The 27,780-nt window shown below is 32.5% G+C and overlaps 1 protein-coding gene across 3 annotated transcripts in view; it reads left to right on the forward strand.

The window, feature by feature from the left end:
- Positions 1 to 27,780, forward strand: part of ATG2B (autophagy related 2B) — a 117,846-nt gene that overhangs the window by 55,893 nt on the left and 34,173 nt on the right. For all 3 annotated transcript variants that reach the window (XM_074291361.1, XM_074291362.1, XM_074291363.1), the window contains 10 exons: positions 194 to 382; positions 7,086 to 7,359; positions 10,133 to 10,235; positions 10,388 to 10,583; positions 11,088 to 11,230; positions 20,272 to 20,429; positions 21,583 to 21,755; positions 23,381 to 23,531; positions 25,240 to 25,436; positions 26,940 to 27,020. In XM_074291361.1, the coding sequence (XP_074147462.1) occupies positions 194 to 382; positions 7,086 to 7,359; positions 10,133 to 10,235; positions 10,388 to 10,583; positions 11,088 to 11,230; positions 20,272 to 20,429; positions 21,583 to 21,755; positions 23,381 to 23,531; positions 25,240 to 25,436; positions 26,940 to 27,020 (1,665 nt within the window). The remainder of the gene's footprint in view (positions 1 to 193; positions 383 to 7,085; positions 7,360 to 10,132; positions 10,236 to 10,387; positions 10,584 to 11,087; positions 11,231 to 20,271; positions 20,430 to 21,582; positions 21,756 to 23,380; positions 23,532 to 25,239; positions 25,437 to 26,939; positions 27,021 to 27,780) is intronic.

The following is a 27,780-nucleotide window of genomic DNA, read 5'->3' on the forward strand; positions in this document are numbered from 1 at the left end:
ACTTTTTTTAATTTGAAATAAAGAAGAATTATCAGACTATATTTATCTTTCACTTACGTTTATTTTATTGGAACAAAATAATAAAAAATAATATAAAATACGCTAAACTTTAAAGATCTTTTAACATGCTAGGCATTGTTATTTTTATTATTGTCATAATTTTGCTAGTGATGTTAATATTTCTTTTATTTAGGGCAGTCAAGCACGACTTAGTGCAGTTCCTCAGAAAGCAGAATTACATATTAAGTTAAATCCAGTGTTTTGTGAACTGGATATTAGTATTGTGGATAGATTAAATTCCTTGCTTCAACCACAGAAACTTAGCACAGTGGAGATGATGGCTTCTCACATGTATACATCTTACAACAAACATATAAGTCTGGTAAGTTTTTGATAAATATCTGATAAATAATATTATAATGCAACTATGTCAAGTATACATATAACTGATAAAATTTTTTTTGATAAAAATATGACACTCTTGACTCTTGCAAATACTATTTTACTCAGTAACATCTGCTGTTGGCAGCTGGATAAAGTCAGATCATTCTTTGTCATGGCAGTTTGGAAGAAATGCAGTTCACTGTTTAAGCAGCATCATAAGTGCTTTGGATATTTGTTTTTTCCGTGTGTGTGTGTGTGTGTGTGTGTGTGTGTGTGTGTGTGTGTGTCTTAAACTGATTTTATCAGAATATCTGATTAGGTAGCTCCTTCTCTTAGTGCAAATCAATAGTTTTTCTGAAACTAATCATTTTAGGGGTATGGAGAGATTCAGCATCTTCTCCAAGGTCATGTGTTCAGTAACGGAGCCTATTGAACCCAACCAGATCTTTACTGTAAGGCTGATTTTTCATCACTGTGATGTTTGATGTTATAACAATGATCCATTTATCTTTATCAGCAAACCAAAACAAATTAAATATGGGTGAAGAAATACTAAGTAGCTTCATTCCCTGGAAAACAAATAGAAGTTTGAATAATTTGATTACTCAGGAGATGGGCAACTATTGGACCAAGTATAGACCTGTTAGGACAACTTCAAGAAAATACCAGGCCAAATTCTCTGTTACCATGAATATTTATAAATATATTTTTAACTTAGATGATATCTCAATAGTTCTCTTAAATCAATGTTCTTTACTATTTGTTTTTTTTCCCCTAGATGAATTTTTTAAAGAATTATTTTAGGGGCAGCTAGGTGGCACAGTGGATAGAGCACCAGCTGTCAAGTCAGGAGGGACCTGAGTTCAAATCTGGCCTCAGGCACTTAACACTTCCTAGCTAGCTATGTGACCCTGGGCAGGTCACTTAATCCCAACGCCCTCAGCAAAAAAAAAAAAAAAAAAAAAATAAATAAAAAATTGCTATTTTCTGGTTATACATGTACATTCATTCAAAAAACAAACAAACAGATCTTGGCCTATATATATGTTTTTTTTTCCCCCCTGAGGCTGGGGTAAAGTGACTTGCCCAGGGTCACACAGCTAGGAAGTGTTAAGTGTCTGAGACTAGATTTGAACTCAGGTCCTCCTGAATTCAAGGCTGGTGCTCTATCCACTGCGCCACCTAGCTGCCCCCATGCTATATGTTTATCATTAATTCTTGTTCAGTCAAGATTCTCATTAAAAGGTCTTTGCCCACTACCTAGGCACGGTTAGAAATTTTTATGTCTTACTAGGCTCTCTTCCTTCATTTTAGCACATGTAACTTCACAGCTATCATGAGTTGTGTGACATGGAAAACTGAATTTTCTAGTAGTATAATATGCAACATTATGAAAGAAATGTTGATAAGTCTCAGAGTGAGAGGTCCTTAATGGAGATTGCCTCCATTTTGGCAATTAGAGAGGCCTGAAAGCTTAAGTATTTTAAGTGTCCCTTATTTTGCCCCATTCCTCACATCTGTTTTTGGTGGCTATCTGTTTCCCTTATCTCTACTGTCAGATCATATCTAGATAAGTCTTGGTTATTTGTAATATAGGTTTTTAGTAGTTAGCATCTGTAGGCAAGTGTTTTTGGAGGATCTTTCTTGATTATAGGGTAATCTTTTTTCCTAAAAGTAGGTTTAAGAATTTAGGAATATAATAGATAAGTATTTAAAAAAATAATATAAAAGGAAGACTAAGATGCAAGATAGGTTTTAAAATCTCATGCTTTGTTTGTTTTATTAATTTTATAATTATAAAATTTTTTTGACAGTATATATGCATTAGTAATTTTTTTTTTTTACAACATTATCCCTTGTTTTCATTTTTCCAAATTTTCCCCTCCCTCCCTCTGTTCCCTCCCCTAGATGACAGGCAATCCCATACATTTTACATGTGTTACAATATAACCTAGATACAATATATGTGTGTAAATCCAATTTTCTTGTTGCACGTTAAGTATTGGATTCTGAAGGTATGAGTAACTTGGGTAGATAGATAGTAGTGCTAACAGTTTACATTCACTTCCCAGTGTTCCTTCTCTGGGTGTAGTTGTTTCTGTCCATCATTGATCAACTGGAAGTGAGTTGGATCTTCTTTATGTTGAAGATATCCACTTCCATCAGAATATATCTTCATACAGTATTTTTGTTGAAGTGTATAGTGATCTTCTGGTTCTGCTCATTTCACTCAGCATCAGTTCATGTAAGTCTCTCCAAACCTCTCTGTTCCTGCTGGTCATTTCTTATAGAACAATAATATTCCATAACCTTCATATACCATAATTTACCCAACCATTCTCCAATTGATGGACATCCATTCATTTTCCAGTTTTTAGCCACTATGAAAAGAGCTGCCACAAACATTTTGGCACATATAGGTCCCTTTCCCCTCTTTAGTATTTCTTTGGATATAAGCCCAATAGCAGGCTCAAAATTTGAGAAATATAATGAAGAAATATAATGTAAAAAAAATATGCTTTGATCTGTATACAGACACCATCTGTTCAAATGCTTTTGTTTTTTTGGTAGTTACTTTGGGTCTACTTAAGTTATATTTTTATTAAAATTTTAATTAATCACTAATATTTTCTAATTATCAAATTTGCATAAAAGTAATTTTATTTCTCTTTTCCTTAGACTTATTCCTTCCTTCTTCTTTTTTCTTGTTTTAGTACTATATCAAATAATAATGAGACATAATAATGGACATCCTTGTTTTATCCCTGATAAAGGATTTATGGGAAAGATCTCAAGTCTTTCTCTATTATAGATTATTCTAGTTCTTTGTTTTACTTAGATTATCATAATGAGGAAAGGTACATTAGTCTTTTTAAATTAGTCTTTTTCATATAAAATGTATTTTGTTAAATACATCTATGTATTCATCAAAATTCATCTTTTTATAGAATCATGCTCTTTTTATTACTTATTAATATAATCTTATGTTCTAACATAATTCTTAATTTTTGAAATATGGGCCTCGAGATTTTTGGTAATTTCAATATTTTCATCAATATTCATTAGAAATATTGCTTTGTAGTTTTCTAACTCTCGCTTAATTCTTTCTAGTTTTACTAACGAGTCCATATTTTTCTTATCAAAGGAGCTTGGGAATGATAACATCTTCTTTTTGCAAGCAATTTATTTTGGAAGCATTGGTTTTTAAGTGATTAATAGAATAGAAATAGCTTGTAAATTCTTTTTGCCCTTTTTTTTTTTTTTTGAGAATTCCTTTATGATTTATTATTTTTAAAAATATTGAGTTATTTTAAATCTTTGCTTTGTTGACTACTTTTTTTTTTCTTTTTGAATAAGGCTGTCAGTTTCTTTTGTTAATTTTCTTCCCCAAAATCAGTTTTAATTTTTGTTAATGTTTTTGTTTTCATTTCCAGAATTTCGGTTTTTATGGTTTTATTTAATAAGAAAAGTGCTTTTGCTCAGTTTTTCTGGTAATCTACAGCTGTTTCCATTTTCAAATGACCTTTCTCTCTCCCCTTCTTTGCATGATTTTTATTGATGAACTAGTCTTGTCGCTGATGTGCCCCTGATAGGCATCAATGGAGATTATATTAGTGTCTGGTCTTCTGAATGGACCTGCTTGCTGGTGCTGTATGATGAGTTTTTTCTGTTTCCTGCTGTGGCTCACAGTGCTTTATAGAATGCAAAGCTTAAAAGGACTATATCAGAATGTGGTTCCGATCTGGTTCCTGTTCAGAGTGTTGATGAGCTACAAGTCTGTTTGCAGGAACCTGGTTTCCTTTGCTCTCTGCTCCTAGCTTAGTTATTGGAGTTTGTGTTCAACTTCTACATTTACCTTAGCTGGTTCTGACCAAAACTCCATCTTCTTAAATCCTTTTTATTCAATTCTGAACTATGTGGAACATTTATGCTTGATTCTTTTTGGATTTCTTTTATATCAGGCTTTCTAGGCCATTTTTCTAATATTTGTTTGGGTTTCTTTTGGAGGTTTTGGGCTTCTCTATGACCTTTTTACATAGTCATCTTAGTTGGAAATCTCCAAAAAACAATTTATTAAGCAGTATGTTCAGAGCACTTGTATATGGTTTGGAGGCAATTAGTTTTGGTTAAACACTTATTCCTCCATGGTATCTTATAGAAGATAGGATAAGACACACATACACATACTTTAAAAGTCCTCTGAAGAAGTAAAAAACCAGTGTTATGTGAAGTCTAAGGGAAATAATGTGAGCTTTTTCTCAATTGAGAATTACCTTACTTATGAACTTTTGTAGATAGTATAAGGTTAATTTTATTCACTGAAGATTGAAAGAATGAGACATAAGTGGAAAAGAAATCAAAGACCTATTCTTCCTTAAATATCCAGGTGGTTTGGGGCTGAGGGGTGTGTGTGTGTTTTCTTTCCAGGATTAACTTAGGTGTCTTCAAAGATCCTTTCACTGGATTCTTGAAATTTTAATTGTATGAGTACTTTATTAAATAATAAACATTTTATTAATACCTACTGTATGCCAGCTACTATATTAGGCAATGGAGATAAAGACAAAAATAGTGTCTGTTCTCAGAGAATTCATATTGTATTGGGTGACATAAGATCCACTTAAATTTATACAAATTGGACATTTGTCATTGGGGTTATTAGGAAAGATGGCATAGGAGCTCTTGAGCTAAAGTTTTTTTTTTTTTTTTTTTAATAGCTTTTTATTTACAAGATATATGCATAGGTAATTTTTCAGCATTGACAATCGCAATCGCAAAATCTTTTGTTCCAACTTTTCCCCTTCTTCCCCCCACCCCTTCCTCCAGATGGTAGGTTGACCAATACATGTTAAATATGTTAAAGTATAAGTTAAATACTATACACACACACACACACACACACACACACACACACACACACACACACGTCCAAACAGTTATTTTGCTGTACAAAAAGTTGGACTTTGAAATAGTGTATAATTAGCCTGTGAAGGAAATAAAAAACGTAGGCAGACAAAAATAGGATTGGGAATTCTATGTAGTGGTCATCTCCCAGAATTCTTTCCCTGGGTGTAGCTGGTTCAGTTCATTACTGTTGAGCTAAGTTTTGAAGAAGAGAAATGATTATATATGTTGGAAGTAATGCATTTGAGGCATGAAGTATTTATTGCAGAGACGAAGTTGGGAGATGGAATGCTTTGTGTGAGGTATAGCAAGAAAGCCTATTTCGTTGGACTGTACAAAATGATAAGGAGATCAATGTATCATGGCACAGGAAAAGTAGGTTGGGACCTAGTTGTGATGGGCTTTAAAAGCCAAATGAAATGTTCTATTCTACAATCAGTAGGAAACTACTGAAGTTTGAGTTGAGGATCCTTATGGAATCTCACATGGTATTCACTTAGTCTTTTTAGGAATCCATTTTGATAACTTTTTTTCCTTAAAGTGGTTGATACTCTTTCACTAGAATATGTAAATTACAGTTAGATCAGATAGTCTTGCTGAACAAAAAATTTTCCTTGTTACCATGATGTTGGCATCATGTGTAACAGCATACAGAAAGTCCAATTCAGAAAATGTTATGCTATTTGTGCAGCTTTTTCTTTTCTTTTAATTCTTTGGGGGAAATAGCTAGTCCTTTTTGATGAAAGCGGAAATAAAAATTGATAACCTCATTTTTGGCATTCTAATTTTTCTGTTTCCAAGGGTGATATATTTGGCTGAAAGGTTTTTCTAGTAACAGTTTAAAAAAAAAAATGACAATAAGGATGCTGAACAGTTAAAAGAAAATTTGCTTTTTGTCTACTAATTTTCCTTTGATTTTTCTGGAATAATAATTGGTATCTTATAACTTTTAACATCATAAAACACACGCCAAAGTATAATTTAAATGGGGAAGGGACCCAAAACAACATTGTTGACAAGTTATTTGGTAAAAATGCACTTATAGGCACATTAAAAAAAAAAGTGAATTATAAAAACCTGAATAATTTTTTTTTTGTTTTTGATCATAGAAAAAAGTTTCATATTATAGTAAAACGTTGTTGAATTATCCATTAAAAATAGTATAAAAATATTTATCTCAGGTAAGATTTTTAGTAGATTACATATACAACGAATAGCTACATGATATATGTTTTTTGACATTCTATTGAGTTAGATGGAGTTTTGGTGATCCCTGCAACATGGTTACTATTTTTTAGGAAAACCTAGGAAATTGAGCTTTAGTAGGATTTGAGTATGATTTTTTGACCAATTATAGTTGTGTTCAATAACAATTCAGATTAATTTTCAAGTTTATAATAGCCTTGTTTAATTTTTTTAGCAAAAATATATAAATATTTATATATTTATAAAATATACCATAATAATAAACACAAATAAATAAACATAAATGACATATCCTAAGTAGGGCTTAATTTATGATGTTATGAGTCTTTGCATTCAGTTTTCTTTTTTGTTTTAATTTTCTACATTAGAAATTATCTTTCATTATAACTATTTACAATTATGACTTTTGCCATGACTTATTTATCATATTGAGTAATCAGGTCTTTTAAATATAATAATAATTAATGTGATATACAAAATATATCTGTTTTCAAAAATAATAATTACTGTTAAGTATAGTCTCATACTACTTTACCTTACTATGTCCAATAATTGAATTAACGTTTTTAAAAAATATTTTTTTGTTCTAGCACAAAGCTTTCACAGAAGTTTTTTTGGATGATTCACATACTCCTTCAAATTGTCAGATATCTGTACAAGTAACCACACCAACATTAAATCTTGCTGTTCGCTTCCCAATACCCGATCTTCGATCAGATCAGGAAAGAGGACCTTGGTTTAAGAAGTCACTTCAAAAGGAGATCCTTCACTTAGAATTTACCAGTATGGAATTTAAGACTGAGTTTTTAGGAGGGTCATCTCCAGAGCAAATTAAATTGGAACTTACCTTTAGAGAACTATTTGGTAAGATTTTAATGTGCATGGCAATCTGAAAAAGAAATGAAAAGTTAATTATCAAAAAATGCCTCCAAAATGTTCTTTTCTCTAAGATATTATTAAAATATGTAATAGAGATAAAAGATTTTCACTACAGCAGAAATATTTCCTTATAAATAGCAACAAAATGTCAGGCTTTTACTAAATTCTTTGACATAAATTTTCATCAGCCACAGGCAATGTGATTTTAGGGTACAAATTGTGGCCTACAAATTCATGACGATTTAATTCAATTCAACATGGTTTTATATTGTTAGCCTTTATGGCATTTTTGAAATAAAGATAAAAAAATTATTTAAGAAGTATCTTAAATTACCTCATGCCTAGGAGTCTTCATAAAAGATTAGAATCTATTAGACACTAAGAGTTTACCTAGTAAAATATTTCAAAATATGTTCTTTGAACATATCATCTTGCTATTGCTTCTGTGTCTTTATCCAAGGATTGCTAGAATTTCCCACTGAAATCTTTTAAAGACCTCCTTCCCATATTCAGGGACTTTTTTATGATTCTTTTTGTAAGAATTGAAGGACTTTAATTGAGCATTCTTGGTAGTCTCATAAATTTGTAGAAGTAATTTACAACTTTTCCTCAAAAATAAAAGGGTTGATTCCTCAAACTTTAGTTTTAAATAGCCTTTTATGTTCACATTCAGTTGATAACTATTGGCAAAAACAAACAAGAAACCAGTTCTATCATTTACCTTTTATGTTTCTGTTTTGTGATTCCCAGACATTTGTATTAGTTTCATCTATTAGGATATCTTAAAATAAATTTCTGAATAATATTCTTTCAATTTTATTTGAATAGCATTGTTTGCTCTTAGAAAAATTTTAGATGTTTAAACTTTTTTTTGATTGTTCTTAGAGTAGACTTGTACTTGTATAACATAATACATATTATAATGTTACATATAATATCATAAAGTTATATATGTCTATAATATATAGATTATATTTAATGTTCCATGTGACATTATACATTTCAATGCTTATTTTGTCCTTTTTCTTTTCATCTTTATTTAAAAAAAAAAAAGCTTTTTATTTTCAAAATACATGGAATGGTAGTTTTCAACATTCACCCCTGCAAAACCTTGTGTTTCAAATTTTGCCCCCAAACAGCAAGCAATTCAATTATATGTCAAACATATGCAATTCTTCTATACATATTTCTGCATGATAAATGTAGAAAATGCTTTATAAAAAGGGGAAAAATTGAGAAAGAAATAAAAAAAAGGTGAAAGCTCCACATCTGTTTCCATAGACCTCTTTCTGGGTACAGATGGCTCTCTTCATCACAAGTCTATTGGAATTGGCCTGAATCACCTCATTGTTGAAAAGAGATAAGTCCATCATAATTGATCATCACATAATTTTATTGCCACAGTATATAATGTTCTCTTGTTTCTATTCACTTCACTTAGCATCAGTTGATGTAAGTCTCTCTAGGACTTTCTGAAATCAGTCAGCTGATCATTTCTTATATAGAACAATAATATTCCACAGTATTCACATATTATAACTTACTCAGGTATTCCCAAAGTTTTGGCCATCTACTCATTTTCCAGTTTCTTGCCATTACAAAAAGGACTTCTACAAACATTTTTGCACATGTGGGTCCTTTTCCCTTTTTAATGATCTCTTTGGGATACAAATCCAGTAGAGACACTACTAGATCAAAGGGAATGCAGAGTTTGACAAAGTGCTTTGGATACAGTTCCAAGTTGCTGTACAGAATGGTTATTTATCCTCATTTTTAACCTCATTTTAACCTCATTTTAATCTCTTAAAATTTTTGCAGCTTGGGGGTACCTAGGTGGCGCAGTAGATAGTATACCAGCTCTGAAGTCAGGAGGACCTGAGTTCAAATTTGATCTCAGACACTTAATAACACTTCCTAGCTATATGACCCTGGCCACGTCACAACCCCATTGCCTCAGCCAAAAAAAAAAAAAATTACAGCTTGCTTAAAGAATACCTTAAAGAATAGTCTTAGATCCTAGGCTCTATAAAATAATGATGTTAAAAATATCAATTAGCAAAGGTTAGATGTGTGTAGTAACAGTGACAAATCATACCTTTGTTTTATGGCATGTGATCTGAATATTTAAAATTAAATAACAAATGAGATTTGTTGTTGTCTTTTAAAGATTATATTCCTTTTCCACTGCACTTAGCAAATGCTTGGAAGTTATAGAAGGTTCCCATTCATGAAATTTGTTATTTCATTTAATAAAAATTCAGTCTTTTTCTTTTCTTCCTTCTAAGGCTTTTTGGTGTGTCAATAACTTTTCCATGGGAAAAAAAAATTAAACTGTAAAGCAACAATCTGTTAACAGCATCCTTATTTTTTATTTATTTTTTTTTTAATTTTGTCTAGGCAATTGGGCTTACATGATTTGCCCAGAGTTACTTAGATAATAAGTGTTAAGTATCTGAGTCCTATTTAAGTGTTTAAGTCCTATTTGAACTCAGGTTCTCCTCATTTCAGGCCTCGTGCTCTCTCCACTGTACCATCTAGCTGCCCTTGTTAATAGTGTTTTTAAATTTTTTTTTAAAAGATTAATTTATCAAATGCTGACTTAAAGAAATCCTTTTGTTAGTCACATTTCATAAACAAAGTAGTCTGCCTTTTGCTTAATCCTATGTGTGTATATAACCCATGTGTGAAATACGAAAACATTATATCTTTGATATATTTTGTGCATTTTAATTAATTTAGCTTTCAATACATTTTTAAGGTTCATTCCAAGAAGATAAAGCAGAACCATTAGTTAAATTTTTCCAAGTGTCTAGTGGAATAGATGGAGATATAACATCATCAGATGACTTTGATTGGCCACGGTAAGTAATTAGAATTCTTTAGATTGTTATCTTTATACGATGTCTTATATTTAAGTAATTGTTGGTAACATGCTGCAGTCTTTTAAAATCATGTATGAGAGTATTTTCAAATTTAAGCTTTAATAAGCATATTTCTATTTTTTGATGGATAGGATTGTGCTGAAAATAAACCCATTAGCTATGCATTCTATTTTGGAGAGAATAGCAGCAGAGGAAGAAGAAGAGAGTGATAGTCACTTTCAAGAGGAAGAAGAAGGAGGTGCACATTCTTTGAAAGACGTTTGTGATTTAAGAAGACCAGAGCCGTCTCCTTTTTCTTCTCGTAGAGTAATGTTTGAAAATGAACAGGTAATATAAGGGAAACAGGAAACTTATTTTCCAAATCAAATAAGGGGTTGCTCTAATTAAAATAAGTATTTATATTCCATATTTTAAACAAAGATTTCAGAATTATTAATGCTATTTTCATTAGATATTTTACTTTGTAAATAAAGTATCTTGTTAGAGGTCATCTGAAACCTAGAAACGAATGAAATTATAATCATAGATTTAGGATTATATATTTAGGTTTGAAATTGACTTTAAAGGTCACTGTGTTCAACCTCCTCAATGATGAAATAGAAACCTGTGAAGATTGACTTTGCCAAGGTCACATAGTCAATAAGAGACGGAGTTGAGGTTTTAATCCACGTTCTATGACTAAATCCAGAAATCTTTCCATCTCTCCTTACTGCCTTCCAGTGTTATTATGCAGTTAGAAAGATTTGTCTTATGGTTGGTTGGTTGGTTGTTTTTTTGTTTTGTTTTGTTTTTGTTTTTTAAAACTAAACCTATAATTGGCTTGATTTTTAGATGGTGATGCCTGGTGATGCTTTGGAGATGACAGAGTTTCAAGATAAAGCAGTCAGCAACTCTCACTATGTATTGGAACTTACATTACCAAATATTTATTTAACATTGCCAAATAAAAATTTTTATGAGAAGCTCTATAATAGGTAAGTTTTAGAGAAGCTCTATAATAGGTAAGTTTTAAAACATTAAAATGAGCCTATATTTTCAATCAGTATTATCCTCTTTTTGTAGACTTCATGTCTTAACTGGTTTTATCTAACTTAGTTTTCTTTGCAAGATAATTATTTTGAAACTTTTGCCTTTATGATTTTTCCTTCAGTTTTAGTATGAAAAATTTGCCTCTTAAGTATTGTTTTTGTAATTTGGATAGGCTAAAATAGATGGTAGACAGTTATGAATATTTGCTTAGAGGAAGGTACTTAAAAAAAAAAAAAGATGTCTCATTCACCTTGTCTGTAAAATGTAATAACAGAAATTCAGCTTATGTTCCAAACTATAGCTAATATACAAAATTTTTTTTTTTCATTTGCTTCATTCGACCTCTGATTCATCATTGTGATGGTACAGATTATAACTTACCTATGAGTTTTCTTTTTATGTGATTCTTTTCCGTATTCTCCTGTAAATTCTCCATAGATGATCCATAAAACATGCTGCCGGCCTTACTTTTTTCTTTCATCATTATTTGTGTATTACTGTGCTGTATTTAGCTTTATAACTTGGATAAGAGCATGGAACTAGGTTCAAGTTTTATAGGAAATTAGTACTCAGGAAATGAATACAAACATAAGATTTATTATTAAACAAGCAGGATTTATTACTATAGATACAGAGAAAGTTACATGTATGATTGGACTACAAAGTTGTCTGAGCAAAGATCTGAATTAGTAAAAAGCTATGAGTGAGTAAAAGGTAGTGCATATAGATAAAAAACTCCATCTTGAACTTTGTTAGTTTTTTAAACAAATAAAACTTTGTTAATAAAAATGGGTAATAAAAAATGCCATCAGAAGTGACAACGGCAATAATTGTTTATGCAGAAGTTTAATCAAAGCCTATGTAGTTACATAGAAATTTAATCAATATAAATCAGTTTCTTTAATAAAGAGATTTTTCAAAAATAACTTGGTCAGAAAACTGATACATTCTAGGCATTAGAATGCTAATTCTAAGCATTGTTTTAAGTGTGGGGATGCAGATAAAGGCAAAAGCAATTGAATTAAGATGCTCATAGTTAGGAAAAGATGCACACAAAACTCTGTACAAAGATGATAGATACACACACACACACACACACACACACACACACACACACACATACAACATTAAGTTAGTTATTTTTTTTTCCCCCTCCTTGAGGGAATTGGGGTTAAGTGACTTGCCCAGGGTCACACAACTAGGACATATGAAGTGTCTGAGGCCAGATTTGAAATCAAGTGCTCCTGACTTCAGGGCTAGTGCTCTATCCACTGCGCCACCTAGCTGCCCCAAAGTTAGTTATTCTCCAAAGGAGCCAGGTCATAGAGGAAGATCTAGGAACAGCTTTAAAGAGAGAAAAATGAGGGAAAAAAATGAACTAGAAGTAGTATAGAGAATATTTGTATTGAAAGCAATTTATCTATTGAGGATATAGTTCACAAGATAGGTACAGGAGAGAAATATACCAAAACATACAGGGGAAAAAAAAACCCTCAGATTTAACTAATACTAAGAAAAAAACAACCAAGATAACATTAACAACCACCAATATGTGGAACCTACTTTGCAATATATACAAAATCTTAGTGAGACTCCTGTAAACCCAAATTGAATATATCTTTGATGATATTATTATTAGTAAGACAAAAGTAAGTGATATTAATAGCAGTAAGGCTACGAACCACAAGAATACAAGTCTGTCATTATGGACAATCTGGTAGATAAACAATCACCTCTGTATAGTTCTCAGCTGTTGTTGTTTCCCATGCTCATATTAATATCATTTATGATACCTTAAAAGTTAAAACAGTAATAGAAATAATCCTATTCAATGACCAGTTGATTAAATATCTCAAATAAGACACAAAACAGGGAGACAAATATGTGTCCACATTGTATGTCATTGTGGTGGTGGAAATCTAAGGCAGAATTCAGTTTAAGAAGAATGTGTTATTGAAGTTCCTATTTGCAAATAAGTGTTCTATTGGATCAACTCTGCAGAACTGCAGAACCTCCTGTAATTGATCTGTAATCACATAAAAGAATATAGCCTGACCATTTACAAATGAAAGAGAAATATATTGCCCTTGCTCAGTTTTGTAGCTTGTAGGAAAATGATTAAACTGTAAAGAATGTCTGTCAGTTTGTAGAGGAGCAACATGAATGTAATCAGATCATAACATATAATCAGTGACAAAAGTCAAAGAAGGAAAGATTGTGTTCTTTTTTTTTTTTTTGCCCTGAGGCTGGGGTTAAGTGACTTGCCCAGGGTCACACAGCTAGGAAGTGGTAAGTGTCTGAGATCAGATTTGAACTCCGGTCCTCCTGAATTCAAGGCTGGTGCTCTATCCACTGCATCACCTAGCTGCTCCCTAGGAGAGATTTTGTAATGGGTTTATGAGAGGACATGTAGAAAAGTCACACAGAATAGGTAGATATAGGTGAATTGTGATCTATATTGTTGGAGAGAACATCCAGATTCAGGAGATCACAGACCTATATAAGTGTGGCTCCGCAACAAATCAGATACTCTTCAAGAACAAATAATAAATATATAGAGACCCAGCAGCAGCAGTTTTGCCACTAGATGAAGCATTCTCAGGTCCAAGGCAATGTAGGAAATAAAGAAAAATTTCAAGTGGCTCTCAGTCCTCTATGGTCACTAATTTTTCTTTCCCTTCCCTTTCCCCTTTCCTTCCTTTCCTTCCTTTCCTTGCTTTCCTTCCTTTCCTACCTTTCCTTCTTTTCCTACCTTTCCTTCTCTGAAGGCAATTAGAGCTAAGTGATTTAACTAGGGGCACATAGCTAGGAAGTGTTAAGGTATCTGAGATCAGATTTGAACTCAGGTCCTCCTGACTTCAGGGCTGGTGCTCTATCTAATGTTCCATCTAGTTGCCCCCGGCTACTAACTTTTCAACAATGATGCCAGAAAACAGTAAAAAAGTGCTAAGAATTAAACAGTTTTGGGTAAAATTTGAGTAAATTGTTGCACAGTAGGTAGAATACTAGTCCTGGAGTCAGATCTGAGTTCAAATATCCTCAAAATTTATTAATTGTTGTATGATCTTGTGCATGTCACTTATCTTGCCTCATCAACCCCATCTGTAAAATGGGTTGTTATGAAAGTCAAATAAGATAATTTTTGTAAAGCCACCTATATAATGTTCTAGGCACTTAAATCTAAGTATTGAGAATAGAAAAAGAGACAAAAGCAGTTCTTTTCTTTGAGGAGCTTACAGTTTAATGGGGAAGACAACAGGCAGAGAAGTGATTAACAAGCTATGTATAGGATAACTAAAAAATAATCAACTGATAAAAGGCACTAGAATTAGGAAGGGTTGGAAAGTTTCCTAAAGAAGATCGGATTTTAGTTAGGACTTGAAGAAAGCCCATTGGTTGGATTTAAAAAGTTAAACATTTTAGCCATGAAGGATAGTTGGAAAAAATGTCCAGAGTCAAGAGATGGAATTTCTTGTTTGAGAAGCAACAAGGATGCCAGTATCCTGGATTGAAGAGTGTATGGCAGGGGTAAGGTTTCATAAGACTAGAAAGATAGTGGGGGCATGGGGTACACTCGTTTATGAAGGGTTTTGAATGCCAAAAATAGGATTTTGTATTTGATGCTGGAAGCAGTAGGGAGCCTCTGGATTGGCAATTTGGGAGGAGGTGACATCTTCCAATCTTAAGAAAAATTGTTTTGGCAATTGAATGAAGAGACAGACACACCCACCAGCAAAGTGCTCTTACAGTAAGTAGTCCAAGTATTTAGATAATAAAGGCCTTTACTAAGATGGTAGCACCATCCCAGGAGAGAAAGTCATGGAACTTTTCAGTTTTATAGAAGTGAGGGATTATGATTGGTTACTTTAAAGAAGTTGGATATAGTCATTACATTGTATGAAAACTTTCTCTTTATCTCTAAGGGATGTTTTTATGAATTTTATGGGTCCTGAAGTTACTGATAAGAACAGATTTAATGGCAACTGGGGAATTAGACAGGACCATCTATTTTGAAAGTTGGGACAAGGTCACAGGCCTGAAGTGCTGCAATAATTTTTTGAGTTTTTCTTTAACCAGTAAGTAGTAGTAGTAGTGGGAAAGTTTAGCCTTTGTATCTAAATTCAGGAAGGGAAAACCGAGCTTTAGCATACATGCTTCTCCCAGAGGCAGAAAAGAATAATATGGTTATAGACTAAAATCACAGTGTGAAAACAAAATATAAAATACCGGATTGAGAATTAATTCTTTCTACAGCATGTCAAGTTTGAAATATCTGAAAGACATTTGGATATACAAAATTAGAATTCAGAGATTTTTAGGGAAGAGTATAGAGATGACAATTAAATCTATAGTTGAGGAGATCAGCAAGTGAAATAGAGTTAAGAAAGAAGAGGACAGTGTAGAACAGGGTGGAATAGTCACAGTGAATGGGCATGACTAGGATGAAGTTCTAGTTAAGAAGGAACAGCTGGAGAAGGTAATTGAGAAGAGCACCGAGAGAGAGGTATTCTGAAAACCTAGAAAGAAGACAGTAATCAACAGAATCAGAGGCTGTAAAGGTCAAGAAGAATGTGGATTTAGAAATGGCCTTTTGATTAGGCAACTAAAAGATTATTGATAATTTTGGAGAGAGTAGTTTTGGTGGAGTGATAAGGTGGAAGCTAGATTGTCAGTAGATAAGAGAATGAGATGAGAGGAACTGGAGACGTAGTGTAGATGATTTTTTCAAGTGTTTGGCCATAAAGGGCTGAAGAGTTAAGAGGACAATAGAAGGGTGGAAGGATGAGATGTGGGTTTTTTGAAGAGAGGGGAGACATGGACATGTATTTATTGGCAGTAGGGAAAGAACCAATAGACAAAGAGAGATTGAAAATAGGTGAGTGCAGATGATGGGGAAATCGATTGGAGGTAATTGGAATTGGGCCACTTAAAACAGGTAGAAATGTAAACCTTGGGATGGCTACTTTGTGTATATCTCTATTTCAGTAGGGATGGAGGAGGAGAAAGTGGCAGGAGATGCATGAACAATAATACAAAGTGACAAAGAGGGGAGAAAAGGAGCTCATGATGAATGGACATAGTAGTCAGCAAGAGCTGAGTTCAAATTAGACTGTAGATATTACTTATGTAATCCTGGGCAAATCAGTTAATTTCTATTTGCCTTACCTTCCTCAACTTTAAAATGGGGATAATAATGAAACCTCTTAGAGTTGTTGTGAGTATAAAGTTATATATTTGTAAAGTGCTTTGAAAACCTTAAAGTGCTCTATAAATGCAAATTGTTGTTACTGTTATTATTATACAAAAAAAGTTTGACATTAAACATTCCTTTATCTTAAACAGTTTCTATTTTAATTTTAAAAAAAAGAAGCCAACATATACATTTTTAGGGATATGCAAAGCAGGTATGAGGTAATTGTGCAAAAAGGAAAACACTTGTAGCTGAGGTACTCAAAAAAGCCTTTTTTTTTTTTTTTTTTTTTTTTTTTTTTTAGTGTGACATTTTATTTTTCCCAATTACATGTGAAAACAATTTTTAACATTTAAAAAAAGGTTTTGAGTTCCAGTTTCTATCCTTCTCTATCTCTTTCTTTTTAAAAAAATTATTGTAACTTTTTATTGACAGAACATATGCATAGGTAGTTTTTTACAACATTATCCCTTGCACTGACTTCTGTTTCAACTTTTCCCTTCCCTCCCTCCACCCCCTCCCCAGATGGCAGGCAGTCTTATACATGTTAAATATGTTATGGTATATCCTAGATATAATATATGTAGGCAGAACTATGTAGTTCTCTTGTTGTACAAAAAGAATTGGATTCAGAAGGTAAAAATATCCTGGGAAGAAAAACAAAAATGCAAGTAGTCCACATTCATTTCCCAGTGTTCCTTCTCTGGGTGTAGCTGATTCTGTCCATTGATCAGTTGGAACTGAATTAGATCTTCTCTTTGTCAAAGATATCCACTTCCATCACAGTACATCCTTATACAGTATTGTTGTTGAAGTATATAATAATCTCCTGGTTCTGTTCATTTCACTCAGCATCAGTTCATGTAAGTCTCTCCAACCCTCTCTGTATTCATCCTGCTGGTCATTTCTTACAGAACAATAATGTACCACAATTTATCCAACCATTCTCCAATTGATGGGCATTGATTCATTTTCCAAGTTCTAGCCACTACAAAAAGGGCTATTACAAACATTTTGGCACATATGGGTCCCTTTCCCTTCTTTAGTATCTCTTTGGGATTATAAGCTCAGTAGTAACACTGCTGGTTCAAAGGGTGTGCACAGTTTGATAACTTTTTGGGCATAATTTCAGATTGCTCTCCAGAATGGTTGGATTTGTTCACAACTCCACCAACAATGCATCAGTGTCCCAGTTTTCTCACATCCCCTCCTAGGTTCATCATAATTTTTTATGATCTTAACCAATCTGACAGATGTATAGTGGTATCTTAGAGTTGTCTTGATTTGCATATCTCTGATCAATAGTGATTTGGAACACCCTTTCATATGAGTAGAGATTCCATCATCTGAAAATTGTCTGTTCATATCCTTTGACCATTCATCAATTGGAGAATGGCTTGATTTCTTATAAATTAGAGTCAATTCTCTATATATTTGGGAAATGAGGTCTTTATCAGAACCTTTAGCTGTAAAAATGTTTTCCCAGTTTATTGCTTCCCTTCGAATCTTGTTTCCATTAGTTTTGTTTGTACAAAGACTTTGTAATTTGATATAATCAAAATTTTCTGTTTTGTGATCAATAATAATCTTCTTTGATCACAAATTCCTTTCTCCTCCAGAAGTCTGAGAGGTAAACTATCCTATGTTCCTCTAATTTGTTTATAATCTCGTTCTTTATGCCTAAATCCTGGACCCATTTTGATCTTATCTTGGTGTATGGTGTTAAGTGTGGGTCCATGCCTAATTTCTAGTTTTCCTGGCAATTTTTGTCAAATAGTGAATTCTTATCCAAAAGTTTGTCAAACACTAGATTGCTATAGTTATTGACTGTTTTATACTGTGAATCCAACCTATTCCACTGATCAACTAATCTGTTTCTTAGCCAATACCAAATGGTTTTGGTGACCCCTGCTTTACAATATAGTTTTAGATCAGGTACAGCTAGACTGCCTTCATTTGATTTTGTTTTCATTAATTCCCTTGAAATTCTTGACCTTTTGTTCTTCCATATGAATTTTATTATTATTTTTTCTAGGTCATTAAAATAGTTTCTTGGGAGTCTGATTGGTATAGCACTAAATAAATAGATTAGTTAGTGTTGTCATCTTTATTATATTCACTTGGCCTAAGAGCTTAATATTTTTCCAATTATTTAAATCTGATTTTATTTGTGTGGAAAGTATTTTGTGATTTTGCTTATATAATTCCTGACTCTTCTTTGGTAGATAGATTCCCAAATATTTTATGCTATCGACAATTATTTTGAATGGAATTTCTCTTTGTTATCTCTTATTGTTGGATTTTGTTGGTGATGTATAAAAATGCTGAGCATTTATGTGGATTTATTTTGTATCCTGCAACTTTGCTAAAGTTGTGAATTATTTTTAATAGCTTTTCAAAAAAGCTTTTCTGCAAAAAGTCTTGAGTCTCAAGTAATATTATGTTATATATTTAGACTAGTTAGCTCTTTACTTAATAAACTTAAGAAACGGAGAAACATTATTCTCAAAGTAACACATTTCTTAGAATAGAATTTTGGGGAGAATTTTAAGCGAGTCTCATCAAGTTATTTAAATATGAGTGCTTCCTCAGATTGGCTAAGATGACAGGAAAAGATAATGTTGAATGTTGGATGGACTATGGAAAAACTGGGACATTAATACGTTGTTGGTGGAATTGTGAACTGATCCAACCATTCAGGAGAACTACATGTAATTATGCCCAAAGGGCTATAAAATGTGCCTTCTTCAGAGTTTTATCCAGCAGTGTCTTTACTAGGCCTGTATCCCAAAGATATACAAAAAAGAAAAGGACCCACATGTGTAAAAATGTTTGTAGCAATCCTTTTTGTAATGGCAAGGAACTGGAAACTAAGTGCATACTATCAGTTAGAGAATGAGTGAATAAGTTATTGTGTATGAATGTTATGAGATACCAGTAGGATGATTTCAGAGAGGTCTGGAGAGACTTGTGTGAACTGATGCTAAGTGGTTGAGTTGAACCAAGAGAACATTGTACATGGCAACAACAAGATTATACAATGATCAGTTCTGATGATCATGACTCTTCAATATTGAGGCAATTCAGGCCCCTTCCAGTGGTCTTGTGATTGAAGACTGTGGGAAACGAGTGTGGATCATAACATTTTATTTTCATTTTTTTTTTTTTTTTGCATTTTGTTTTTTTCTCAATTTTTTTTCCCTTTTTTGATCTGATAATTGTGGAAATATGTATAGAAGAATTGCACATGTTTAACATATAATGGATTAATTGCTGTCTATGGGAGGGATGGGAGAGAAAAAAATTTGCAAGACAAGATTTTGCATGTGTCAATATTGAAAACTATCTATGCATATGTTTTGAAAAGAAAAAGCTTTAAATATGAGTGCTTATTATCTGCAAGTACTTTGCTAAGTGGTACTTCTCCCTAGCATTTCCTTGAAAATGCAGTGTCTCTTATTTTACATCTTGATATTCATAATCAGAAGTGCTTATTAAATGCCCATTGTGTACCGGATATTCTTCCAGTATTCTGAATATAAAGGCAAATAGTGAATTAGTTCTTGCCCTTAAGGAATTTATAGTCTCAATAAGCAAATAAGAAAACAACTGCTAGCATGCAGAATGTACAGTTTTTTTTTTGTTTTTTTGTTTTTTTGGTGATTCTCACTTATGACTTCTGTTTTTTCATGATCTTTTCTACTGTCATGTAAAACTTGAAAGGCAATGTTATATAATGTTTTCAGGTTGAAGTATAATGCAATTTTTAAACTTAAATAATTTTTATCTTTATAGGATCAGTAATGACTTGCTACTGTGGGAACCAACAGCTCCATCACCTGTGGAAACACTGGAAAATATTTCATATGGTATTGGGCTCTCGGTAGCCAGTCAACTGATTAATACTTTCAACAAAGATAGTTTTAGTCAGTTTAAATCTACAGTTCATTATGGTAATATCCTTTAAAATAATTCTAAACTTGAGTTTGCATAATATAGTATTGCAAGTTGGGAAAATAATGAGTAACTTACATTTTTAATTGTAAAAGTAATTAAAAATTAAAGTCTTGGTATAGTCTTTCTAAAGTCTTGCTTTGCTTACTGTTTTCTATTTTTTTCTCTCAATGTAAATTGACACCTTTGCTTCCCATTTTATATAATCTTAAGAGAGTTACTTGAAGGTCCTGAGGGATTAAGTGACTACCGACTACCAGCAGACACTGCTTTGATGTATTATCAGAAGCAGTTTCTGAACCTAGGTCTGATCCAAAGCCCAACTATCTAATGTTGCTTTTCCTGATTTTTTTTTTTTTTTTTGCAATAATTATTTGTAAAGGAGCTATAAATATATTTCTTCTTTATTTTCCTATAGATAATCTATATTTTTATGGTTATAATATACTTTAATAATAGACAAAATTTTTTGAAGTTCAGTATTGAAAAGCTTAGCATACTGCCAGCACATAGTAGATAAACATATTTATAATGCTTTGCAAATTTGAAAGAACCACATAAATGTTTTTTTTTTTTTTTTTTTCCCCACATAAATGTTAATATTTGATTTTTTTCCCCCCCCTGAGGCTGGGGTTAAGTGACTTGCCCAGGGTCACACAGATAGGAAGTGGTAAGTGTCTGAGAGCACATTTGAACTCGGGTCCTCCTGAATTCAGGGCTGGTGCTCTATCCACTACGCCAACTAGCTGCCCCCAATATTTGATATTTTTAATAAATGCTTATTGAAAAAAGCATACATAATATATTTGTGAGTTGAGTTTTCTGAGCATCTATAATTTCACTGGGGTTGATATTCTCATTAATACAAATTATCACTCATCAAGAGGTCTTATGACTAACATACTCATCATTCTGGGGCTGAGTTAGTAACCCCCATACACAAAAGCCCATGCATCCATGTTTTCTGTTCCTCAGATACATAGGTCATATATACAAATTTTCATATTGGGAAGATTCCATTTACAAATCCATAGCGACCTTGCTATCTTAATGAAGTATTTAAAAAAGGACATTAATGGACAACATTTTTATTTTGATAGTTATAAAATAAATAATTTAAGTTATCAGAACTTTTTGGTCAATTTCTTTTAGATGATGAGAGTGGATCTGAGGAAGAGACTTTGCAGTATTTTTCCACAGTTGATCCGAACTATCGTTCTCGTAGGAAAAAAAACCTCGAATCTCAAAACAAGAACTCTCAGAGTTTTCTTTCTGTTCTTCTAAACATCAATCATGGATTAGTATCAGTATTTACAGATATAAAGGTAAGAATTCATAAGAGAAAGGGACTTGCCAAATTGATTCACTACTAATAATATGCCAAGGATAATTCTCTTCCATAAATTCTTACTTCGGTCCTACTCTGTGCAGTGTATTGTGAATAATGTATTTGGTAAGATCAGCATTATTCAGTCTCATTATGATTCAAAATAGTCAGGCTTCTGTAATGGTTACAAAGGAGTTCAAATGCAATTGAAGTAATCATTCACTTTTTAAAAACCAGAAAATAAATTAGCAAACTTTTTTTTTTAAATTTTATTAATTTTATAATTATACATTTTTTGACAGTATATATACATGAGTAATTTTTTTTATAACATTATTCCTTGTATTCATTTTTCCAGATTTTCCCCTCCCTCCTTCTACTCCCTCCCCTAGATGACAGGCAATCTCATACATTTTACTTGTGTTACAGTATAACCTAGATATAATATAATATATGTGTGTGAATCCAATTTTCTTGTTGCACGTTAAGTATTGGATTCCAAAGGTATGAGTAACCTGGGTAGATAGACAGTAGTGCTAATATTGTACATTCAATTCCCAGTGTTCCTTCTCTGGGTGTAGTTGTTTCTGTCCATTATTGATCAGCTGGAAGTAAGTTGGATCTTCTTTATGTTGAAGATATCCACTTCCATCAGAATACATCTTCATACAGTATTTTTGTTGAAGTGTATAGTGATCTTCTGGTTCTGCTCATTTCACTCAGCATCAGGTCATGCAAGTCTCTCCAAGCCTTTCTGAATTCATCCTGCTGGTCATTTCTTACAGAGCAATAATATTCCATAGCCTTCATATACCATAATTTACCCAACCATTCTCCAAATGATGGACATCCATTCATCTTCCAGTTTCTAGCCACTACGAAAAGATCTGCTACAAACATATTGGCACACACAGGTCCCTTTCCCCTCTTTAGTATTTCTTTGGGATATAAGCCCAGTAGTAGCACTGCTGGATCAAAGGGTATGCACAGTTTGATAACTTTTTGGGCATAGTTCCAGATTACTCTCCAAAATGGCTGGATTCTTTCACAACTCCACCAACAATGCATTAGTGTCCCAGTTTTCCCACATCCCCTCCAACATTCATCATTATTTGTTCCTGTCATCTTAGCCAATCTGACAGGTGTGTAGTGATTTCTCAGAGTTGTCTTATAAATTAGCAGACTTAAAACAAATGCAGAATACTTGAAAGTTATTGGAGAAATAGATTTAAATGTTAAAAAAAAACCCCATAAAATGATAAAATTAAGTACTGATATTATTGAAGTCTAACAAAATTGATTAACCATTATTTAACTTTGCTGATGGAGCTGTAAACCAAAGGCCAACTGTAAAAATGCGTTACTTTTGGTTTCAAATATTTGGATATTAATAACAATGAGATGTGTTGCTCTAGTATGAAGGATAATGACCATGGTAATAATTAGGAGATAACATAAGTTTTTAATAAGATTTTAATTTTTATTGCCATAGAGTACATTTAATTCAAGAAATTGTCACTTGACAATTTTATATTTTCCTAATATTCCAAACAGACATTCTTCTATCATAAAATCTCTTTTCAACTCATTCCTAACCTTGTGTTTTTTTCATCTTCCCATCAGCAAGAGGACAGAGACTTGTTAGAAAGTAAACATGGTGAATTCTGGTTAGAGTTCAATAGTGCTTCATTATTTTTCGTGACAAAATATGAAGGTTTTGAAGATAAACACTACATCTGTCTTCATTCAAACAACTTCAGTTTATATCATCAAGGTAGGATGAATATAAATTATTGATACTAATAAGTTTTTTTAGGGAATCATTCTAGGACAGCATAAAATGGTCTCTGCTATAGGTATCTTAAAATTAGCATATCATAGAAGGTACTCTAATGGTCATCTAGACCAGGGCTTCTTAAACTTTTTCCATTCGTGTACCCCTTTTTACTGGAGAAATTTTTATGAGACCCTGGTTATATATGTATACAATAGATAATACAAATCAAACATCTACTGATTAAAAATCGTAATTTCTAGTAATGTGATCCATTATGGGGTCACAACCCACAGTTTAAGAAGCTTTGGGTCCAGAGCAACTTCCCATTTTAAATATGAGGAAACTTAAGACCCAAAGTGATAAATTGACTTGCCCAATGTCATGCATTATTAAGTTTTCAACAGTGATTTTCAAAATAGCAAAATTTTGTTTACTTTGATGACACTACCATTTTCCTGGTTGTCAATATCAGAGTCAACTTGAACTCATCTCATTTATTATCCTGTCTGTTTTTACTGGATTCTGAGAAACCTACTTCCACAACATCTTTTGTTTTTTGGGGAGCTTTCTGAATTCTGAATTTACTGTTCTATTAACCTTCTAGGGAAAAAAAAAAAAAAAAAAGAAGGTGCCTGTCTTCAGCCCTCTTTTTTTTTCCTCAATATTATTTTATTTTTCTAATTATATGTAAAAAGTTTCCAACATTCATTTTTGTAAGATTTTCAATTCCATATTTTTTTTCTCCTACTCTTCCTAATCTCCCTCTCTTTCCAAAGACAATAAGCAATCAAATATAAGTTATACATCTACAGTCATTTTAAACATATTTGTATATTAGTCATACTGCTTCAATCCTTTTTTCAATTCAACTTTTACACAGTTGCTTAAAAACAAAAAATCTTAGCACAGGTCTGACCATGGTAGTCACTTGCTGAAAAAACCATCAGTAACATCTTGATATAAATTCTCAACTTAGTTTTAATATATTATTACTTTTTATATACTTTGTATTCTAGCCAGTGTTTTTCCTATAAAACTCTTTAAGGGTGTTTTTGTATTATCTTATTATAGTACTTTATATCTATTAGTCGCTTAATAAATGTTTGCTGGAAGGTTATAGTTCTTAAGTCCTTTTACTATTAATCATATCCTAATTATACAATTCTTTTTTATAAATTTTAGTTTCACCTTTGCCTCTCTAATTATATCACTCAATTTTCTTGAATTTCCATGTTATATTTTTGTTGTTGTTGTTGTTGTTTTTTTTTACATAGATTATCTCTAAGAAGGACAGCGTATGAATATTGTCATTCTAATGTGTAATAATTTCTCTTCACTTGTCATTTTATTGTTTAGAAGCAAAGGTGCTTGCCATTTAACTAAGTGAATGAACAAATCTGAAGAATTTCATGTGCTCCAAAATATTTGGGGTATTTAAGAGCTCTTCTTCAATTTGCTCATTGTTTTTTTTGTTTGTTTGTTTTTGTTTTGTTTTTAGGTTTTGATTTTTCTTGTGAAAATTTTCAGCAATTTTGTTTTCTTTTATTGTTTTTGCAGTTATTTTTGAGGGAATTCATCAGAAGACATTCTTCTGTGACCCATTCATTGTAAAGTTCTTAGAACTCCTAAAGCTAAAATAGTAATTATGTTGTGCCTGTATTAAGAGAGTATTATTAAATATTTTCACCTCTTGATATGGACATAGGCATGGTAGATGGAGTGATTTTTCCTGCTGAAGTACGACTTCCCACTACAACTCGTCCACACTGGTTGGAACCTATAATTTATTCATCGGAAGAAGATGGTTTTAGTAGAACTTCAGATGGTGTTGGAGGAGACTCTTTAAGTATGTTATCTGTTGCTGTTAAAATCCAGTCTGATAAATCAGAGATGAATACAAAGGTTTGTATTCTTTGGATATATTTAGTCTTTAGCCGAGTCTGAGATTATTAGTCTCAAATTGATATTTATATAATGGAAGCCTCATGCAGTTATCAGAATCTTGAAGAGCACACAAGTTCTGTGAAAGAGGAGGGAGTGCCAAAGAGTTGGAAAGAATCTTGGACTTCCTGAATTCAGGGCTGGTGCTCTATCTATTGCGCCACCTAGCTGCCCCTTGGACTTTATTAATGTCTTTAAATAGGCAAAGGAAAACAATAATCTCCAATCCATATGTCTACTTTCCATCTGTAATAAATCTTTATGTGAGCCATCTATACATAGATCTCCCTAAAATATCTGCAATGTAAAGAACAAGCAAATTTGCTTGTTTTATGAAGAGAACAAAATGCCATTTCATATTATTACATGTCTTCCATCTATCCATTATAACTATTCTAGATTCTTTGAAAGTGAGAAAAAAAAAAATCCTGTTTAGTGATCGTTAATATTAGGCAAAGCAAAAAATAGGGAGATCTAAGCTGGTCAAAATATTTACCACTTTGAAGGAAGAAATCGAGCTTGATGAGGGATTATTTGTGGGCAGTGTGGACTTCCATCTGCTTCTGTCCCCAGATGACATTATGCTGAATGTATTAAGTCTTGGAACTTTGTAGGATCTCTTTAAAGTGAATTGTAAATTGTTCAAAAAAATTTTAGTTTGATTATCTTCAGAGGTAAAATTAGAGGTAGAAGAACAAGTTAACATTTATATAGGGCTTACTCTGTTCAGGCACTGTGCTAAATGTTTTACTATTATTTTTATTTGATCTTCATAATAACCCTTATAGTAGAAATTTAGTCTTATCCCTATATTACAGATGAGAAAACTGAATCAGGGAAAAGTTGAGTGGCTTGCCTAAGGTCACACAACTAATGAATTTATGAGATTGGATTTTTTTTTTTTTTTTTTTTTTTTTTTTTTTTGAGGCAATTGGAGTTAAGTGACTTGCCCAGGATCACACAGCTAGGACATGTTAAGTGCCTGAGATCAAATTTGAACTCAGGTCTTCCAGACTTCAGGGCTGGTGTTATTTATGTCCACTGCGCCACCTGACTGCCCCATAGATTGGATTTTAACTCAGATTTTCCAGACTCTTGATGCAGTCCTTTATTGTGCTATTTAGCCTCATAGAGGGCAGTGGAGAAGGGCATGGTAGGTGTGAGTAGACTGCAACATATAATCTTGATGATGTCTAAAGAAAAAGAGTAGTGAAATATATCATCAAGGATATCTGATACTTTAGGTATATCAACTACAGAGTATTTATGGGAGGATATGGAAAGGAATTGACAAGCAGTTGTGGGTGCATTGCAGTCTACATTGGTAGAACTTCTGAATCAGGTCACAGAGGCATTTGAATATAATGGGAGCCAATTTTATACTTTCAGAAAAATATTTGAATTAACTATAAAATGCTGGTAAAGGTTAGGATTTTAATTCCTTTTTAAATTTTTTTACTCTAGGAATTTCTCATTGCTGTGGGACTCAAAGGAGCAACTCTTCAGCATAAAGTACTTCCTTCTGGACTTAGCTGGCATGAACAGGTTAACTTATTTTTTTGTCATTTAAATTCATTTGATTTCTGAACACTTAAAAACATAGACTTTCTTTGTTTTTTATTCTTTTATTATAATTCCAGTACCATTCTTTTTCATATGTGTAGAATATTTACATTTCATCACAGTTAACAGACTTAAAAAGTTCTGTATTTTATCTTACTATCTACATAATTCTTCTGTGTTAATTAAATATGGTTTTGAAATTTTCAGTAGGAATTTGTGATATTAACATTAATTTACTTACACAATTACTCCTTCCACATGTGGATAAGGGATATGCAATCCCATGATCTGGAAAATCCATGTAAAATATGTTGTTATACTATAATTTACATATATTCTATTCATTTCTGAGTTCCTAAAGTTTTTCTCTGTCATCTACTAGCCTTTGTATGTTATCTGTGGCTTCTGCAAAACTCCCTTCAAGATCCCATGCTGACCCATGACATTGAAACTGCAGTGAGGAAAGTCTTATCTTGGAAGGGCTAACTAGATTTAGAGATTAGGACAGAGTAGCTTGGTAGTAAGGTGAGTGGAGCACAAAAAAACTTGTAGTCAGAAAGACCTAAATTCAAATCTGGCTCCAGACTCTGACTAGCTGTGTAAACTTGGACACTTAATCCCATTTGCCTCAGTTTCCTTATCTGTAAAATGATCTGGAGGAGGAAATGGCAAGCCACTCTAGTATTTTTGCCCCCCCCCCAAAAAAAAAACAACAACAACAACAACAAAAACAAAACCCTAA

The sequence above is a fragment of the Sminthopsis crassicaudata genome, chromosome 2 (genome assembly GCF_048593235.1).
Source record: "Sminthopsis crassicaudata isolate SCR6 chromosome 2, ASM4859323v1, whole genome shotgun sequence".
Lineage (NCBI taxonomy): Eukaryota > Metazoa > Chordata > Mammalia > Dasyuromorphia > Dasyuridae > Sminthopsis > Sminthopsis crassicaudata.